Source organism: Capra hircus, chromosome 1 (assembly GCF_001704415.2).
Source record: "Capra hircus breed San Clemente chromosome 1, ASM170441v1, whole genome shotgun sequence".
NCBI lineage: Eukaryota > Metazoa > Chordata > Mammalia > Artiodactyla > Bovidae > Capra > Capra hircus.
The window spans coordinates 1452139-1471835 of NC_030808.1; the positions used below are offsets into that span (position 1 = coordinate 1452139).

At 47.8% G+C, this 19697-nt stretch overlaps 1 protein-coding gene across 2 annotated transcripts in view; it reads right to left on the bottom strand.

The window, feature by feature from the left end:
- Positions 1-19697, bottom strand: part of EVA1C (eva-1 homolog C) — a 106309-nt gene that overhangs the window by 13017 nt on the left and 73595 nt on the right. For both annotated transcript variants that reach the window (XM_018047722.1, XM_018047783.1), the window contains 2 exons: positions 12510-12653; positions 485-565 (listed from right to left, as the gene is read on the bottom strand). In XM_018047722.1, coding sequence (XP_017903211.1) covers positions 485-565; positions 12510-12653 — 225 coding nt within the window. The remainder of the gene's footprint in view (positions 1-484; positions 566-12509; positions 12654-19697) is intronic.

A 19697-nucleotide genomic window follows, 5' to 3' on the forward strand; every position in this document is an offset into this window, starting at 1 on the left:
TAGGAGCCCCAAGAGTCTAAATTCCATTCTAGATTTGATTTTAAAGACAAACCCCAAATGTTCATTCCCTTATTTACCAAAGCCCAGGGAAAGCCTCAGGCAGAAGGGCATGTATGGATGGAGGTCTGCAGGCCAAGCCTGGGTCTAACCCTTCAGGTTCCCAAATGGGATCATCTTTCCAACAAGCCCATCAGATAATCCAGGAACCCCAGATTTACTTCTGAGCAGATCTCCTTTCTCAAGGTGATTTTTTCCTTTAGGAAATAAAGGGGAACGGAAGGAGGATTTACCCTACTTATAATTCAAAACACCACAGGTTGGCCACCGTGAGTAACCATCTGCCACAGCTCTGCCATCCTCAGAGCTGGCAGCTCACACACCTGAGGTCCCTTTGTATCCTAACCAGTGGGCATCCACCTGCGGTCACGTGGGGCTGTTCACCTTTACTTAATGAGAAATCTTGATAGTAAGCCATAAACATTACCATAGTCTCCATCTTTCTGCTTCACAGAAGGTTTTAGATTAGCAACTGATGGATCAATTGCCGTGAGTATATTCTTGGGAACTGAAAACCAAAAAGAGATATTTTAGATACTTTGGACACTTAACAGATCTTTAAAATGTCCTGTAGATAAGATTTTAAAAGATTGATTTTCAAATCAGTACATATATCATTCACTCTGCTTGTCCAACACACTCACACAGATACACCAGTGGTACCCACGTGATCATCAAATGTCCCAAAAAGGTCTATCTTGCAGTATTAAAAAAAAAACACCATGGAGAACAAATAAAGAAGATATGGTATATCTATCCCATAGAATAATATTTAGTTGGCTTCCCTGGTGGCTCAGTGGTAAAGAATGCAGCGTAAGAGCTGCAGGTTCGATCCCTGCCTTTGGGAGGATCCCCTGGAGAAGGAAATGGCACCCCACTCCAGTATTCTTGCCTGGGAAATCCCATGGACAGAGGAACCTGGTGAGCTAGAGTCCAAGGGGTTGCAAATGAGCCAAACAAGACTTAGTGATATGGTATATCTATCCAATAGAATATATTCAGCAACAGCAAGGAGTGGTGTCCAACCACTGGGGCCCTCTTGGTTTGCTTCCAGGACCCACCTTGGATACCAGAACACACAGGTGCTCAATTCCTTCATATAAAATGGCATCTGATTTGCATGTAACCCACCCAATATCCTATTGTACACTTTAAACCATCTCTAGGTTACTGACAATACTTAATACAATGTAAATAGTCATAAGTGAAAGTGAAGTTGCTCAGTCGTGTCTGACTCTTTGCGACCCCATGAACCCGCAGCATGCCAGGCCTCCCTGTCCATCACCGTCTCCCGGAGTCCACCCAAACTCATGTCCATTGAGTAGGTGATGCCATCCAGCCATCTCATCCTCTGTTGTCCCCTTCTCCTCTTGCCTCCAATCCCTCCAAGCCTCAGGGTCTTTTCCAATGAGTCAACTCTTCGCATGAGGTGGCCAAAGTACTGGAGTTTCAGCTTCAGTATCAGTCCTTCCAATGAACACCCAGGGCTGATCTCCTTCAGAATGGACTGGTTGGATCTCCTTGCAGTCCAAGGGACTCTCAAGAGTCTTCTCCAACACCACAGTTCAAAAGCATCAATTCTTCGGTGCTCAGCTTTCTTCATAGTCCAACTCTCACATCCATACATGACCACTGGAAAAACCATAGCCTTGACTAGATGGACCTTTGTTGGCAAAGTAATGTCTCTGCTTTTGAATATGCTGTCTAGGTTGGTCATAACTTTCCTTCCAAGGAGTAAGCATCTTTTAATTTCATGGCTGCAATCACCATCTGCAGTGATTTTGGAGCCCAAAAAAATAAAGTCTGACACTGTTTCCACTGTTTCTCCACCGATTTCCCATGAAGTGATGGGACCAGATGCCATGATCTTAGTTTTCTGAATGCTGATAATACTTAATACAATGTAAATAGTCACAAATACAATGTAAATGTATTATTGTAAATAGTTGTCAATGTGGAGTAAATTCAAATTTTGCTTTTTGGAACTTTCAGGAATTTTTTTTCAAATATGTTCAGTTCTGTGGTGGGTTGAATCCACGGGTGTGGAACCCACAGATACAGAAGGCCGACTGCTACAACATGGATAAACCTCAAAAACATTACGCTCAGTGAAAGAAGCCAGACACAGGACCACGTACGGTATGATTCCATTCATATGAAATCTCCAGATAAAATCAAGTTTATAGACACAGAAAGTAAACTAATGGTTCCCACTGACTCAGTGGTAAGAATCTGCCTGTACTGCAGGAGACAAGGAAGACACGGGCTCCATCCCTGGGTCGGGAAGATGCCCTGGAGGAGGAAATGGCAACCCACTCCAGTATTCTTGCCTGGAGAATCTCATGGACAAAAGAGCCTGGCGAGCTCCAGGCCAGGGAGCTGCAAAAGAGTAGGACAGGACTGAGTGACTGAGCATACACAAGACCGAGGTGGGGATGGGAACAGACCACATGTGCCCACGAGGGAACTTTGGGGGATCACGGAGATGCTTTAAAATTGGAGGGTGGCGAAAGCTGCACTGCAGCCATGAAATTAAAAGACGCTTACTCCTTGGAAGGAAAGTTATGACCAACCTAGATAGCATATTCAAAAGCAGAGACATTACTTTGCCGACTAAGGTCTGTCTAGTCAAGGCTATGGTTTTTCCTGTGGTCATGTATGGATGTGAGAGTTGGACTGTGAAGAAGGCTGAGCGCCGAAGAATTGATGCTTTTGAACTGTGGTGTTGGAGAAGACTCTTAAGAGTCCCTTGGACTGCAAGGAGATCCAACCAGTCCATTCTGAAGGAGATCAATCCTGGGTGTTCTTTGGAAGGAATGATGCTAAAGCTGAAACTCCAGTACTTTGGCCACCTCGGGCGAAGAGTTGACTCATTGGAAAATACTCTGATGCTGGGAGGGATTGAGGGCAGGAGGAGAAGGGGTCGACAGGATGAGACGGCTGGATGGCATCACTGACTCAATGGACGTGAGTCTGAGTGAACTGCGGGAGATGGTGATGGACAGGGAGGCCTGGCGTGCTGTGATTCATGGGGTCGCAAAGAGTCAGACACGACTGAGTGATTGAACTGAACTGAACTGAACTGAAAGCTACACTTGTGCAAATGCTCAGTCGTGCCTGACTCTTCGTGACCCCAGGCCCCTCCGTCCATGAGATTTCCCAGGTAAGAACGCTGCAGTGGGTTGTCATTTCCTTCTTCATGGGATCTTTCTGACTCAGGGATCGAACCCACGTCTCCTACCTCGGCAGGTGAATTCTTTACCACTGAGCCACCTGGGAAGCCTGGTGAAGGCTGAACAGCTCTGAATGTTTACCAGAAATCACTGGATTGTTTCTACGTGAACTGGGTGAATTTTAAGGTATGTAAATCACACCTCAAGAACATTAATGCTGAACATCAACTTCCCTGAGATACAGTGAAACAAAATGAATGGAACCAACTCAAAACCCACCACTGACCTCTCCCAGCTGCAATTCTGCTTTCTGCCCACAGCTCTTAACTCATTGCTTTGTTAATAAGCCTACAGAGAATTTGAAGGCTCTGTGTTAGAATGGCAGCTCTCTGTATTGTAAGAAAGGATGACAGAAAGATAAAGACAGGGGGCAGTGTAATAGACTCCTATTGAAGATGGTTCAAGAGTCCGCCAAATTGACCCTAAGAATAAACTACCCAGATCTCACGACCCTCCAGGCAAGGCAGATGTGATGGTGGCAGGAGTCAACACTGGAGGGCAAAGCACGAGTTCTGAAGACCCCCGCACTGCAGCCCAGCTGGGAGAAGGGAGAGGAAGCCAAGTGTTTTCGCTGCAGAAAACTGTTTATTTTTATTTGCTCTTCGGCCCAGCTGGGATCTGAGAGAAGTGGCAACCGGAAATAGAAGTGACGCCAATACAAACTGGGCAAGTTCAACGGTGCTGCTTTTTTTTTTTTTTTTTTTTTGGCAAAAGCACTGGTAAGACATTTCTAGCAGCAAGAAAACCTCATTTCCTTTCTCAAAGTGCTTAACAGACGTCTTCTGGGGGAGGTCCCAGGACGTTCCTACATTGTGAATATTCCACGAGCAGGAGGCCCTGGTGCCTTTGTGAGCGTCAGCGGCGGGGGTCACTTTTCAGGGCAGCACGGTGACATTGCTGGAGGTGGTGGGCACTGTCCAACCCTTCCCCAGAAATGCCCCTTGGCCAACAAGCCCACTGCTGATCCCGGGACCCCTGGTGGTGCCCCGGAGAGCTGAGTTGTGCTCACCAGGTGCTTTCTGATGGAACAGGCTCTCCATCACTTCTGCACCCTGATCCCTCGGCAGGAGTGAGCTTTCTCTGCAGGAGTGGTGCTTCTTTCCCATGTCTTATCTCTTGGTTTGTTCTCAAGATACAGTGGGAGGAGAGCTGGGATCCCTGAAAATGCAAGAGGCTTTTCAATGCAGGAAAGACGGACTGCTCGGAAATGAAGGGGATGTGGGATGAGTTTTGCCGAATAAAACGCGAATCGCCTGTGTATGCTATAGGTTGGGCTTCCCTTGTGGCTCAGCTGGTAAAGAATCTGCTTGTAGTGTGGGACCTGGGTTTGATCCCTGGGTTGGGAAGATCCCCTGGAGAAGGGAAAGGCTACCCACTCCAGTATTCTGGCCTGGAGAATTCCATGGACTGTATAGTCTTTGGGGTCACAAAGAGTCGGACGTGACTGAGCGATTTTCACTTTTTCCACGTGCTATGGTTACAGGGAACTTGCCCATTTACTGCTGGAAAATGGCTCTCACAGTGGGAGAATCTTTTTGGACCTTTAAAGTGACAACAGCTATGAACACACCTGTCAGATTCTCATATCTCCTATTTCATACTGATTCAGAATAAGGACAGACACTGGGTGTGAATTACTACCACCCCACAAACCCAGCCCTCTCCATTTGAGGTGAAAAGTGTTAGCTTCTCAGTCCTGTCTGACTCTTTGTGGCCCCATGGACTGCAGCCCATCAGGCTCGTCTGCCCATGGAATTCTCCAGGCCAGAATACTGGAGGGGGTTGCCATGCCCTCCTCCAGAGGATCTTCCAGACCCAGGGATCAAACCTGGATTTCCCATATTGCAGGTGAATTCTTTACTGTCTGAACCACCAGGGGAGCTAGAAAACCACTTTTCATGGAGCTCCCATGAAGTGTGGGCTCCTGTGCTCAGCATGCAGTCCTCTCAGTGAAGACGTGTAACATCCCCATTCCTGCAGATGGGAAGACTGAGGCTCAGCATGCAGTCCTCTTAGGGACTGAGTCCTCTCAGTGAAGATGTATAACATCCCCATTCCTGCAGATGGGAAGACAGAGGCTCAGCAAGCAGTCTTCTTAGGGACTGAGTCCTCTCAGTGAAGACGTGTAACATCCCCATTCCTGCAGATGGGAAGACTGAGGCTCAGCAAGCAGTCTTCTTAGGGACTGAGTCCTCTCAGTGAAGATGTATAACATCCCCATTCCTGCAGATGGGAAGACTGAGGCTCAGCAAGCAGTCTTCTTAGGGACTGAGTCCTCTCAGTGAAGATGTGTAACATCCCCATTCCCGCAGATGGGAAGACTGAGGCTCAGCATGCAGTCCTCTTAGGGACTGAGTCCTCTCAGTGAAGATGTGTAACATCCCCATTCCCGCAGATGGGAAGACTGAGGGTCAGAGATGCACCATCACCTAGTAAAGAGTGAAGCTTCAATTCCTAGTCTCACTCATACATGCCCTTGCTCTTTTCTGTGACACTGGGATATTCAGCCTCTGGCAACTGGATAAAGGAGAGGATGAGACGGCTGGATGAGTGTGAGCAAGCTCTGGGAGACGGTGAAGGACAGGGAAGCCTGGCGTGCTGCAGTCCGTGGGGTCCCAAAGAGTCGTGGAAAAGTACAATACAATAAGGCAGGCAGATTCTTATTTTGGGGGCACATGCTCAGGAAATACCAGGGGGAAACCCTGAGGCCTGATTCGCCTTGCCCATCAGGCCTCTGCCGCATGACCTTGTCACGGGTGGGATTCCTCACGCTGGCTCCCGGCAGGACACGACTGAGCGACTGAACAACAACAACAACGAAGACACGAAGCGATTCCCACTCAGATCGTCCCTCTCCAGTCTGTTACATAAAACTAGAGATGACGATCCTAATGGGCTCTGACGATTCGCTAAATTTAGGCAGGCCCCCTTCCTTAATTTATTTTCTCCCTGAATAAGTCTGTCAAGCCTGGACCAGAGCAGCTTTAATAAAGAAGCCTCCACGAGTTGAAATTAGAGCCCCAAGTAATTTTTCCCATCAGAGACAAAAGAGACCTCTGCTTTACTGTTGTTTTTCACTAGGCACCCACGCTGCATGAGCATCTCCGGATCCTGGCATCCCCAGATCCTGGCATCCCCTCATCCTGCCTGTCCCAAACCTGCACCACCCATGCCTCCCGTCTACAGTCCCGGCACTTTCTATCCCTCCTGTGCCCCAAGGCCAGCACCACTGAAGGAGGTACCCCGCATTCTGGCACCACCATCCCTCTTGTCCCCACATCCACTCGGTGCCCATCTCCTGGGAGGAGCCGCAGACTCCTCACGAGGTCCGCGTGTTTCCTGTCCCTCTCAGGAACTGTCAGGGCAGGGATGCGGGATGTCCCTCTGTCCCGGTGACCCTCAGGATCACTGGCTTTGGGTCCAGGGAGAAGCCCTCTCCGAGAAGGAGAGGGGAAAAGCTGATCGAGTTCTCTGGGTCTGCCTCCTCCTATTAGGAAGAAAGTCTAAAACCTAATCCCACCCAAGAAGTATGGCTAATAACAAAATTTGGATAAAAATTGAGAGCCAGGACCTCATCTAGCCATGCATTAAAGAAGAGTGCTCAAGCAAAACATCTCCCAGCACAATCAATGACCAAGGGTCTGACATCAGCCAGACCCGCTGCCTACAGTTCAAAGAGCAAGAGGCCCCTGCAGCCTGGATCATCCCCCTGAGGGTACACGGAGAGGCTGAAACTCTAGCCCAGCCAAAGAGCAGTGAGGGAGGGAGAGGCAGGGTTCAGGATTAACTGAAGCCAAAAAATAGGAGGCGTGTTATTAAAATGCAAATTACCTACGTTCCCAGAGAAAACCCTCCAAAGGCTCCCCTCTGCCCTTAGTGTTAAGTTGCTAAGTCACGTCCAGCTCTCCGTAACCCCTGGACTGTAGCCCAGCAGGCTCCTCTGTCTGTGGGGTTTCCCAGGCAAGAATGCTGGAGAGGGTTATCACTGCCTTCTCCAGGAGATCTTCCCAACCCAGGGATTGAACCCAGGTCTCCTGCACTGCAGGCAGATTCTTTTACCATCTGAGCCACCAGGTGCCCTCAGATACAAGCCAATCCTCAGTCTCCCATCTCTGAGGCCCCTCAGCCCTGTGCTCACCTCCCAGTATTTGCCTGCCTTTCACCTTGCTGACTCTTACCTACCTGGTCTCATTTGGCCCACTCCCCTGGGAAGCCCTCCTGGTCTGCTACATCAATGGGGTCTGGAATCACCACATTCCCTCCCATGAGGGCAGGGACCACAGTGCTCACTCCCCCCAACCCAAGGGGCGGGGTAGCCTCCTGCGTGGGCACCTCAAGATTGCTGGGCAGAACAGCAAAGGCCGAGTGGAGACCGCAGTTAGAAGCCAGGTATTGGAACAGACATCAGTGGGGTGGACCTTCCCTGAGTCTCGGGCTCCCCTGATAGCTCAGTCGGTAAAGAATCCGCCTGCAATGCAGGAGACCCTGGTTCGATTCCTGGATCGGGAAGATCCGCTGGAGAAGGGATAGCTACCCACTCCAGTATTCTTGGGCTTCTCTGGTGGCTCAGCTGGTAAAGGATTCGCCTGCCATGAGGGAGACCTGGGTTCCATCCCTGGGTGGGGAAGATCCCCTGGGGAAGGGAAAGGCTACCCACTCCAGGATTCTGGCCTGGAGAATTCCATGGACTGCATATTCCTTGGGGTCGCAAAGAGTCAGACGCGACTGAGCGACTTTCCTTCACTTCCCTGAGCCTCTTATGTAAGAGCATCTTGATTAGGGTGGGAGGTTGGCTGGGCCGCTCTCTGGCAGCCAAGTTTATAATCATATCATGTCACATGGTCTCCGGCCAAGGCAGATCACAGGAGGGGGCTACCTGACGCCAGCCCAGCCAAAGAAACAGCTCTCTGGTAGGAATTTCAAAGGAAGTTGCCAGATTGGCAGTCTGCATATTGTCAGAACATAAAAGTGTAACGTAAGAATCACCTGGGTTGTGGGGATGACTGTATGTCATCTAGCCCACACTCAGAGAAAAGCTGTAGAGGGGGGAGAGAGGAGGAGAGAGACAGACAGACAGAGAGACTCCATGCTCGTTAAGTTTCTGGTTTAGTCCCACCCTGAGGCTTTCTTTCCCGGTCTGGCTTCTGAAGATGGCCTTCTACCCATAAGCTAACCTCCCCAACCAACTCACTTCTGGCTTAAACCAGCTCCAATTGGTTTCTTCGCTCATATCCAAAGGAGTAAGACAGATCTGCTTAGAAATTAATTCCTGACCTCCTTCATTTCTGTATGAACTTCCACATCAGTGGGAATATTTTTTTTAATATAAAATGCCCCCATTCCACGCCCCATTCAGCGATCTAACAAAAATACACAGACATTGCAAATCACTTTCTAATGATTCAAGTTTCACAGTGATGACCCATCGGTCAGGGGAAGAAATGATTTTAAAATGTCAACCACTTAGAAGGTGATTAGAAGTGATGAGAAGTTGCCTAAGAAGGCATCTGTTTGGATGGGGAAGCAGGGAGGAGAGGTTGGGGACCCTGAGTTGCTCAGAGAGTGAGAGTCACCCCCCTGCCTTTAGAATAACTCCTCGAACCACGGGGAAGACAAGGGGAGAACTGTCCATGGTCCCACGTGGGAAACCAAGACGCAGAGCCCCCTCTCGGACCTCGGCCTCCTATCCTCCAATGAACTCACTCAGATGCCTCCCCTGCCATCCTCTGACCTCATCCGAGGAGCCCTTGTCCCCCTGCCAGCCCTCACGCATCCAGCTGGACGTACCCAACCGGGCAGACCAGCATCCCTGAGAACTTCGACCACTAACCCCACAGGCCCCCGGCATACCTAGCTCGCATCACCACTGTCCTTTCTGAAGTCAGCCTGTCCTCTGGCCCCCACGGCCCTCACTTCAGACTCTCACCTCCTCTATCCCCTCTCCCCTCCCTGCCACGCCCCATCCTCGCAGCCGACCACCTCAGCTCACACTTCTTTTGAGAATATGAGAGCCACGTGGTTGGAACTCCAAGCCATCCCTCCATCCACTCCCAGAGCATCTGCTCCCACCCCCATGGTGAGAAAGGACACATCCACTGGCCCTCACCACCTTCTCTGGACCCCAGTCTTTCCAAATAGGCCAGGTGCCTCCAGCATCTCAAATTATCTTCCTATTTTCCCAAACCTCTCCAACCCACCCAATATTTACCTTGTCTTCTAGCCCGCTTCCAGTCTAACTGATCTCTGCGTCCGTCCCACTCCAGCCCACCCTCCACCTTTTAGCAGGAGGGGTCCTTTAAGAGTCTAAACATCATCACTGAATGAGTTTCCCACTGGCGCCTCCTCCCAGGCCCCACAGGACTTGATCCTGGCCCCCTCATGTACTGTCTCACCCACCTCCGTCCTCACCCACTCACCCCTCCTCTCTCACTCAGCACCTGCCAGCTCATGCCTGCCCACCTCTCAGAGCACAGGGGCAAATTCACCCCCAAGGAAGGTTCTCTGTGGAAGATTTCTCAACCTTCCCCCCAAACTAAAAGGGCCCCTCTGCCATTATCCTTCTACACAGCATCCTGGCCTTTTCTCTAACTTATTTGGCTGCACCAGGTCTTACTTGCAGCATGTGGATTCTCCCTCACCAGGGATCTAACCTCGGGCCCCGCACTGGGAGCTGAGTCCTAGCCCAGGGACCGCCAGGGAAGCCCCATCCTGCCCTCTGCTGAAGCATCATTCATCGCAGTGGGTAATGACAGGTTTCTTTCTTTGGTAATTTGTTTAATGCTCATCTCTCTTCCCCAGGGCTTTCCTCATGGTTCAGATGGTAAAGGATCTGCCTGCTATGTGGGAGACCTGGGTTCGATCCTTTCCCCTGGAGGAGGGCATGGCAACCCACTTCTTTCCTGGAGAATCCACGGACAGAGGAGCCTGGCGGGCTGCAGTCCATGAGGTCACAAACAGTCCAACACAATTGAGCCGTTAAGCACATCTCTCTTCCTCCACTGATAATTTATACTGGCGTCTTTTCTTTTTTAACTAAAACACACCCACAGCATGCTGAATGAGTGAATGAAGGAGAGGAAGCTTGGGCTGGGATGTGCGACTCCTCAGGTCCTGAAAGCCCACCCTGTCTTAGCTACAAGGAGCCTCAGTCTGGGCATGGCCCTCGCCTCACCCGCGAAGGCACACCAGGAAATCCACCTTATTTGCAGGTTACCATCCTGCCCTTCCTTCCACGCTCAGCTAGAGAGACCTGCAGTTACTGGAACTTCAGACTGATCTATGTGGCTTCTTGGGGTTCCCCAGGTGGTGCTGGTGGTAAAGAACCCGCCTGCGAGCGCAGGAGACATAAGAGACGCAGGCTCCATCCCTGAGTGCAGAAGATCCCCTGGAGGAGGGCACGGCAACCACTCCAGCATTCTTGCCTTGGAGAATCCCATGGACAGAGGAGCCTGGCAAGGCTGCAGTCCATGGGGTCACACAGAGTTGGACACGACTGAAGCCATTTAGAACACACATGTGACTTCTTGGGTTTCTTGAGGAAACAGCCAGAATAGGTCCCAAGCTACCCAGAGCTGCTTCCCACAGGAACCAGTAAAGACTGGAAGGCAAATAAAATGGTGCCTCCTGGAACGTGAATGTGGGCGCTGTTGCTTTGGAAATTTATTTCTGTAGTTACTTCACGGTACCTATTCCAGCTCTGATATTGCAGAGGACATATTTAACTCAGGATATAAAAGGCTGGGGTTGCAAACAAAATATTATTGAGCTGTAAAAAGGAATGATGTACTGGCCTGTACTCCAACACAGACGCACCTTGAAAACACACTAGGCAAAGAAGCCAGTCACAGAGAGCCACGCATTGTCCACTCTCATTCACACGAAATGTCCCGAGGAGGTAAATCCATAAGATGGAAAGTGCTGGTTGCTTGAGGTGGGACTGGGGGCGACGGGTGGATTGGGGGGTGACTGCTAAAGGGTCCGGGGTTTCTTTGGGAGGTGATGAGACTGTTCTTAAATTTTTAGAAAAATTTCATTTATTTTACTGACTGTGCATATGTGATCTTAGTTCCCTGACCAGGGATCGAACTTCTACCCCTTCAGTAGGAGCTTGGAATCTTAACCACTGGGCCGCTGAGGAATTCCCAAGAATGTTCCTAAGTTAATTTCAAGGGGAGTTGCACAATTCTGTGACTCTATTGAGACCTCTGATTTGTCTAATTAAAGGGTGAACTGTATAGTTTGTGATTTATAGCTCAATAAAGCTGTTTAAAAAAAAGAAGAAGAAAAGGCTAGGGGTATCTGGCAGGGAGAAAGAGGTTTCCATGAGCACAAGTATTGGGTTCTTCAGTTACGACGTTCTTTGCTTTTCCTTTGCTTCTATACTTATTTGAAAAAAGAAAAAAAAAAAAACCCTCAGCAGTCCATGTGCCAGGATTACAAACCAGAAATCCATGGTCCCCTCAGAGGGTAATTAACACTTGATTTTTAAATGTAGCTTTATAAAATTGGAATCAGTTGAACCCAGAATTTCATTTTATGATTGGAAGACACTAGGAAAACAAAGTAAGGCTGTCATGTAACATATTTAAAGGCTGTAGGTAAGCCTTTGATCTGTTGGCTTAACCCCAGGAATGCATCGATAAAATGCCTATTGGCAGTCCAGAGAATTAGTCATTTTAGGGCCCAAACACAAGACTGGAAGATTAACTAGGAGTCAAGCAATACTCCGTGAACTTACATGACATATCCATAAATTCTACAGCCTCCTGAGAACTCAGATTAAAATCATTCTTCTCAGTGACATCTACTTTATCCCATTTCCTTATTCTTCTCCTTCCGTCCCCTCTTACTGCCAATCTGATTACTAAAAGCACTTTTTCTGTGGGGGGGGGGCGGGCACATGGCATGCAGGATCTTAGTTTCCCTACTAGGATCGAACCCATGTCCCCTGCAGTGGAAGGGCAGAGTCCTAACCACGGAACCACAGGGAAGTGGTTCAAAAGTGGGTCAAATTTTGACCCAAGAAAATTCTATCGCTCATGACATGGACATTATAAACACAGATAAAGGACAGGAGGAAGGCTCATGAGTATGAGAGAAGACAACACAGTGGCCGGGTGTGCTGGGCAGATGACATGGCTTGTTGCTCCAAACCTCCCAGGAGACAGGGCCTCCCAGGAGACAGGGTCTCCAAACGGCTGGCGGAGGGTGTATCCTTACCACACGCGTAGAAGACCGAGAGGTATTTTTTCACTCCTGGCAGACAGGGGCTTCCGAAGTGGCGGTTGTTGACGAGGACTTTGCACCTCTGCTTCCCGTAACATCTCCTGGATAACACGTGCAGAGCCGAGTAAGACAGACAATCTGAGAGGCAGGAGACATCAAACACTTTTAGGTTAGAATCCATGTATGGCTTCGGTTATTTTCTGAGCCGGGCTTCACAGTTCATGGAGATCAGCTGTGATTATTCGATTATTTTCCGTGTCATTAAAGCACCCCACAGTAGGCTGAATACCATACAGGCAGTGCTGGAAGGGCTTACTTTAATCAGCTTACTCTAATACTCTGCCGTCACGGTCTGAAAACCTATCTATATATTATATTCTGTTATATATCATAATATTAGCTATTTACTAAAATTTCGTTTTCTCTCTTTGGTTTTGATTGGAATATAATTGCTTTATATAATGCTGTGTTAGTTTCTGCCGTACAACATGAATCAGCTATAGGTATACATCCGTGCCCTCCCTCTTGAGCTTCCCTCTCGAGCTTCCCTCTCAGCCACACCCCCATCCCAACCTTCTAGGCCGTCACCGAGCACCAGACTGAGTTCCCTGCGCTGAGAGCAGCTCCCACTGACGATTCTACACGTAGCCGTGTACATCCGTCAGCGCTCCTCTCTCAGTTCATCGCCCTTCTCGTTTCCCCCGCTGTGTCCACACTTCAGTTCTCTGCATCCACGTCTCTATTTCCGCCCTGCAAACAGGTTCATCTGTGCCCTTTCCCTAGATTCTGTATATACGCACTAACATGCGGTCTCTGTTTTTCTCTTTTTGACTTCACTCTGCATGACAGACTCTAGGTGCACTCGCGTCTCCATAAATGAGCCAATCAGAAACCCTTACATATTTTTGAACAACGGGGCCTACATTTGCGTTTTACACTGCCTCTGCCCAGTCACGTTAACTGGCCTTGCATACACAACAGGCAAAACTGAATAAAGATTCTTTCTTTTACTCCTTTAGTTTAGCTATTGGTTACCGCTCTTTGAAACAGTTTAGTTATTGGTTGATTTTAAGAACCCTTCTCTCCTATGTGAACATAAGTACTATGAGGACAGGGGCTATTTCTGTTTTGGTCATCATCTAATTTTTCCAGCCTGACCAGCTGTGGAAATCCAATAGCTGGTGAATGAATGAATGAACAATGGGCGGATGGATGAATAAACATTTGGACAGCTTTTTCAGCACCCTGGCACAAGGTCTTCACAGTTACTAAATATTTACTGAACACGCATGGAGAATGAAGCACTGCGCCCATGTGCAGCCAGAAAAAGAGAGCCGAGAGAAGCCCGCCTTGCCTCCACAGGCTGTGCGATGCGGCTGGAAGACAGAGCCCACACAGGTGACCTGCCGTCTAACGACATGAAGCCCAGGGTGAGGACCAGCGGTGACTGGTTTAGACAGCACGTGACGGGGTCGGAGGAGGCAGAGATTGCTGGGGACAGAGTGGCCAACACAGGCTTTACAGAGGAGGGGGCTTGGTCCTTGGAGAAGGATGAACTGGGTACCGGCAGACCAAGAGAGAAAGGTATGAACACCAAAGTCAGCGAGCCGGAAGCACTTAGCGGGCGTCTAGGGGCTGAGCCTGAGCTGGAATAGCAGGTGCGGGCAGGGAAGCTGCGGTACTCGATGAGGAAAAGTGAAAGTCAGCAAGGTCCAGCTTCTTCTGAACACTGAGCTAGAGACTTGGAGCTCTATTCTGCAAGTGCCAAGAAACGCCCTGATGCTTTCGTCCTTTGGGGACATCGCTATTGGGTGCCCTGAGAGAGACAAGGAACCAAAAGGAGGGAGACTGGTTTGGAAGCAATTTTAATCATACACATTGGGAGGAGTTAAGGGCTTGAACAGCAGGGAACAGAGAGGGAGAGAATTCTAGAGACTTTGCAAAGTTCAGCTGACTTACGGTAAAAGCAAACATTCTGCCTAGGCTGCGTTCTCAGCACTCATGTGTCTTATGAGATAGGTTGTCTATTATACATCTTATATTACATAGAAAATATACAGAGAATATGATATTAGTATCATAAGTTGTTTATATAACAGTATGCAGCTAGATAAAGGTGGGGAAGCTCATATCTCAGAGAAGTTCCATCTCTCTCTCATATTAATATTTTAGAGAACTGTAACAGTCCAGTTGTAAGCAAGAATATGTGGTAAACACCAAAAAGGTGGGAAGACAACGATCTTAAGGAAATGACAAATAAATCAACTCAGTTCAGTCACTCAGTCGTGTCTGACTCTTTGCGACCCCATGAATCGCAGCACGCCAGGCCTCCCTGTCCATCACCATCTCCCGCAGTTCACTCAGACTCATGTCCATCGAGTCAGTGATGCCATCCAGCCATCTCATCCTCTGTCATCCCCTTCTCCTCCTGCCCCCAATCCCTCCCAGCATCGGAGTCTTTTCCAATGAGTCAACTCTTCGCAAGTACTGGAGTTTCAGCTTTAGCATCATTCCTTCCAAAGAAATCCCAATGCTGATCTCCTTCAGAATGGACTGGTTGGATCTCCTTCAGTCCAAGGGACTCTCAAGAGTCTTCTCCAACACCACAGTTCAAAAACATCAATTCTTTGGCACTCAGCCTTCTTCACAGTCCAACTCTCACATCCATACATGACCACTGGAAAAACCATAGCCTTGACTAGACGGACCTTTGTTGGCAAAGTAATGTCTCTGCTTTTCAATATACTATCTAGGTTGGTCATAACTTTTCTTCCAAGGAGTAAGCGTCTTTTGATTTCATGGCTGCAATCACCATCTGCAGTGATTTTGGAGCCCCAAAAAATAAAGTCTGACACTGTTTCCACTGTTTCCCCATCGATTTCCCATGAAGTGATGGGACCAGATGCCATGATCTTCGTTTTCTGAATGCTGAGCTTTAAGCCAACTTTTTCACTCTCCTCTTTCACTTTCATCAAGAGGCTTTTTAGCTCCTCTTCACTTTCTGCCATAAGGGTGGTGTCATCTGCATATCTGAGGTTATTGATATTTCTCCCAGCAATCTTGATTCCAGCTTGTGTTTCTTCCAGCCCAGCGTTTCTCATGATGTACTCTGCATAGAAGTTAAATAAGCAGGGTGACAATATACAGCCTTGACATACTCCTTTTCCTATTTGGAACCAGTCTGTTGTTTCATGTCCAGTTCTAACTGTTGCTTCCTGACCTGCATACAGATTTCTCAAGAGACAGGTCAGGTGGTCTGGTATTCCCATCTCTCAGAATTTTCCACAGTTTATTGTGATCCACACAGTCAAAGGCTTTGGCATAGTCAAGAAAGCAGAAATAGATGTTTTTCTGGAACTCTCTTGCTTTTTCCATGATCCAGTGGATGTTGGCAATTTGATCTCTGGTTCCTCTGCCTTTTCTAAAACCAGCTTGAACATCAGGAAGTTCATGGTTCACGTATTGCTGAAGCCTGGCTTGGAGAATTTTGAGCATTACTTTACTAGCATGTGAGATGAGTGCAATTGTGTGGTAGTCTGAGCATTCTTTGGCATTGCCTTTCTTTGGAACTGGAATGAAAACTGACCTTTTCCAGTCCTGTGGCCACTGCTGAGTTTTCCAAACTTGCTGGCATATTGAGTGCAGCACTTTCACAGCATCATCTTTCAGGATTTGAAACAGCTCAATTGGAATGCCATCACCTCCACTAGCTTTGTTCGTAGTGATGCTTTCTAAGGCCCACTTGACTTCACATTCCAAGATGTCTGGCTCTAGATGAGTGATCACATCATCATGATTATCTGGGTCGTGAAGATCTATTTTGTACAGTTCTTCTGTGTATTCTTGCCACCTCTTCTTAATATCTTCTGCTTCTGTTAGGTGCAGACCATTTCTGTCCTTTATCGAGCCCATCTTTGCATGAAATGTTCCCTTGGTATCTCCAATTTTCTTGAAGAGATCTCTAGTCTTTTCCATTCTGTTGTTTTCCTCTATTTCTTTGCACTGATCACTGAGGAAGTCTTTCTTATCTCTTCTTGCTATTCTTTGGAACTCTGCATTTAGATGCCTATATCTTTCCTTTTCTCCTTTGCTTTTCACCTCTCTTCTTTTCACAGCTATTTGTAAGGCCTCCCCAGACAGCCATTTTGCTTTTTTGCATTTATTTTCCATGGGGATGGTCTTGATCCCTGTCTCCTGTACAATGTCACGAACCTCATTCCATAGTTCATCAGGCACTCTATCTATCAGATTTAGGTCCTTAAATCTATTTCTCACTTCCACTGTATAATCATAAGGGATTTGATTTAGGTCATACCTGAATGGTCTAGTGGTTTTCCCTACTTTCTTCAATTTAAGTCTGAATTTGGTAATAGGGAGTTCACGATCTGAGCCACAGTCAGCTCCTGGTCTTGTTTTTGTTGACTGTATAGAGCTTCTCCATCTTTGGCTGCATAGAATATAATCAATGTGATTTTGGTGTTGACCATCTGGTGATGTCCATATGTAGAGTCTTCTCCTGTGTTGTTGGAAGAGGGTGTTTGCTATGACCAGTGCACTTTCTTGGCAAAACTCTATTAGTCTTTGCCCTGCTTCATTCTGCATTCCAAGGCCAAATTTGCCTGTTACTCCAGGTGTTTCTTGACTTCCTACTTTTGCATTCCAGTCCCCTATAATGAAAAGGACATCTTTTTTGGGTATTAGTTCTAAAAGGTCTTGTAGGTCTTCATAGAACCGTTCAAATTCAGCTTCTTCATATATGAAACATATATATATTTATTTATATGTATATATTTTATATTCTCACATATAATAATATATGGAGCATGCTTATATGGACCATATAAACATGGTTTTTCAAGTGGTCATGTATGGATGTGAGAGTTGGACTATGAAGAAGGCTGAGCACCGAAGAATTGATGCTTTTGAACTGTGGTGTTGGAGAAGACTCTTGAGAGTCCCTTGGACTGCAAGGAGATCCAACCAGTCCATTTGAAGGAGATCAGCCCTGGCATTTCTTTGGAAGGAATGATGCTAAAGCTGAAACTCCAGTACTTTGGCCACCTCATGTGAAGAGTTGACTCATTGGAAAAGGCTCTGATGCTGGGAGGGATTGGGGGCAGGAGGAGAAGGGGATGACCGAGGATGAGATGGCTGGATGGCATCACTGACTCGATGGATGTGAGTCTGAGTGAACTGCGGGAGTTGGTGATGGACAGGGAGGCCTGGCGTGCTGCGATTCATGGGGTGGCAAAGAGTCGGACACGACCGAGCAACTGAACTGAACTGGTAAATGTATGTGTATATACATGTGCATATGTATGAATATATATGTACATATTTTGTGATATATCATGTTTGATTTAGTTGCTAAGTCATGTCCAACTCTTTTGTTACCCCGCGGACTGTAGCCCACCAGGTTCCTCTGTCTGTTGGATTTTCCAGGCAAGAACACTGGAGTGGGTTGCCATTTCTTTCTCCATGTTATATACCTAAAAGTATGTAATATGTATATCTCAACAAATGGTGAGGAACATTATGAGGAAGGCACTTGATCTGAAAATCTTCATGAAGGTTCTGGTTTATTTGCCAAGTTCAGTCCCACGATGCCTGGTCACTGGAGTGCAGGGCGCACAGTAGCCACCCAACAATGATGTATTCAATGAATGGACTGGTGGACCGGCCTGGACACCAGGAAATGCAAACGCCCCATACACCTGGCTTTGGAATGTGTTCTGGGAGGGTGACCCATGAGCTCAAATCTACGCTGAGAAAAGCTGCCTGGAGGGGCCGCCGGAAGCTGTCATCCTCTTGTCGGCCCCTGGGTCAGTTCTACCTGGCAACTTGCATCTGTTTTCTGGCAGCTTCTGAATATTTTGGTCTCCAGGATGCATCTTGCTGGACTGAATTTGGTGGGGTTCTCATGAATGACAGAGAAGTGAAGGAAGCAAGTCAGGCAGCCACTGAGGATGGAATGAAATGTTTTGAAGTGCCAGAGCATCAAGCATGTCTCTGTGAAGAGTAAAGACTAACGGCCTGAACAGTGTTCTGGCAGCCCCACCTACGGCTCACATCAGACCACATAAAGTGGACTTGATAAAGAGACTTTAAAAAGGTGGGAATGGGATATGAACACCTCAAAGGATGGTGCGGGGCCCCGAGGAGGAACAGCAGAGACAGGCTACCAGTCCCAAGCCTGAGGGGCGAGGGTAGGGGTTTCCAGGACACGGGCTGCCCCACCGAGCGGGCTGCTGCATGGAGCTGGATCTGCAGTGGGCGCTTGTGACGCTCCCGGTGAGTCATGTTGTGTTCCCTTAGCCGCTTTTGTGCCTGGATCTCTCATTGGATGGGGAGCTCCTGGAGGGCACTGGGGTCTCTCTGCTGTTTGCCCAGCACCTACTATCTGTTCAGCTCACTGAGACTCTGTGTTCCTCCCCCATAGCTCGAGGAACATCATTTTTACCGTCTTTCTGCGAGACTTGTGCAAAGCAACTGCAAGAGTCAAAGCCCGCGTCAATGTGAACTGTTCTCACCAGCCGTTGCTGAGGCTGAATGAGCTCCCTCGCGGAGCCTGTTTCCTCAGGGACAGTGACGATGCGGAGAGCAGTGCTGGTTTACTGGCTGGCATGACTGTTGCACGAAGGTTACATTTAGGGGGCCCAATGGCAGCATCCAGTGTTCGTCAGTTACATCCGGCCACTACCTTAGATAGGAAAGCGGCACTTCTACAAAAGGCCTTTGGGACTTAGATAATTTATAGTCTAAACAAAATGCCTTCTTTGGTTCTTTCAAGTGAAAACAGGCATCTGGAATGATGAGGCCTATATACTACAGCTTAATCTGCAAATAAACACACACACACAAATACTGGAAGGAGAATCACTAAGATTCTCAGGGCGCTATTTTTGGCTGAAGGTTTTTTCCCCCTATTGATTTTAAGATACTTTCCAAGTTTTTGTGAGTTTACATTGGTTTGAAATGAAAGCGTACAAAGTGAACTTTCTTAAAAAGAAAAACAAAATTCATATCTGGATAGAAGACAGCTTTCAAATATGAGTGTCTCTGGGGTAACTTTCTTCAGAAATGTAAATTTTTCTGCAAATGTAATGATAAATGATCCATTTGTATACCTCAACTTGCCCCAGGAGCTATGGGAAGTTTATCTAGGAGGAAAGATATATCCTT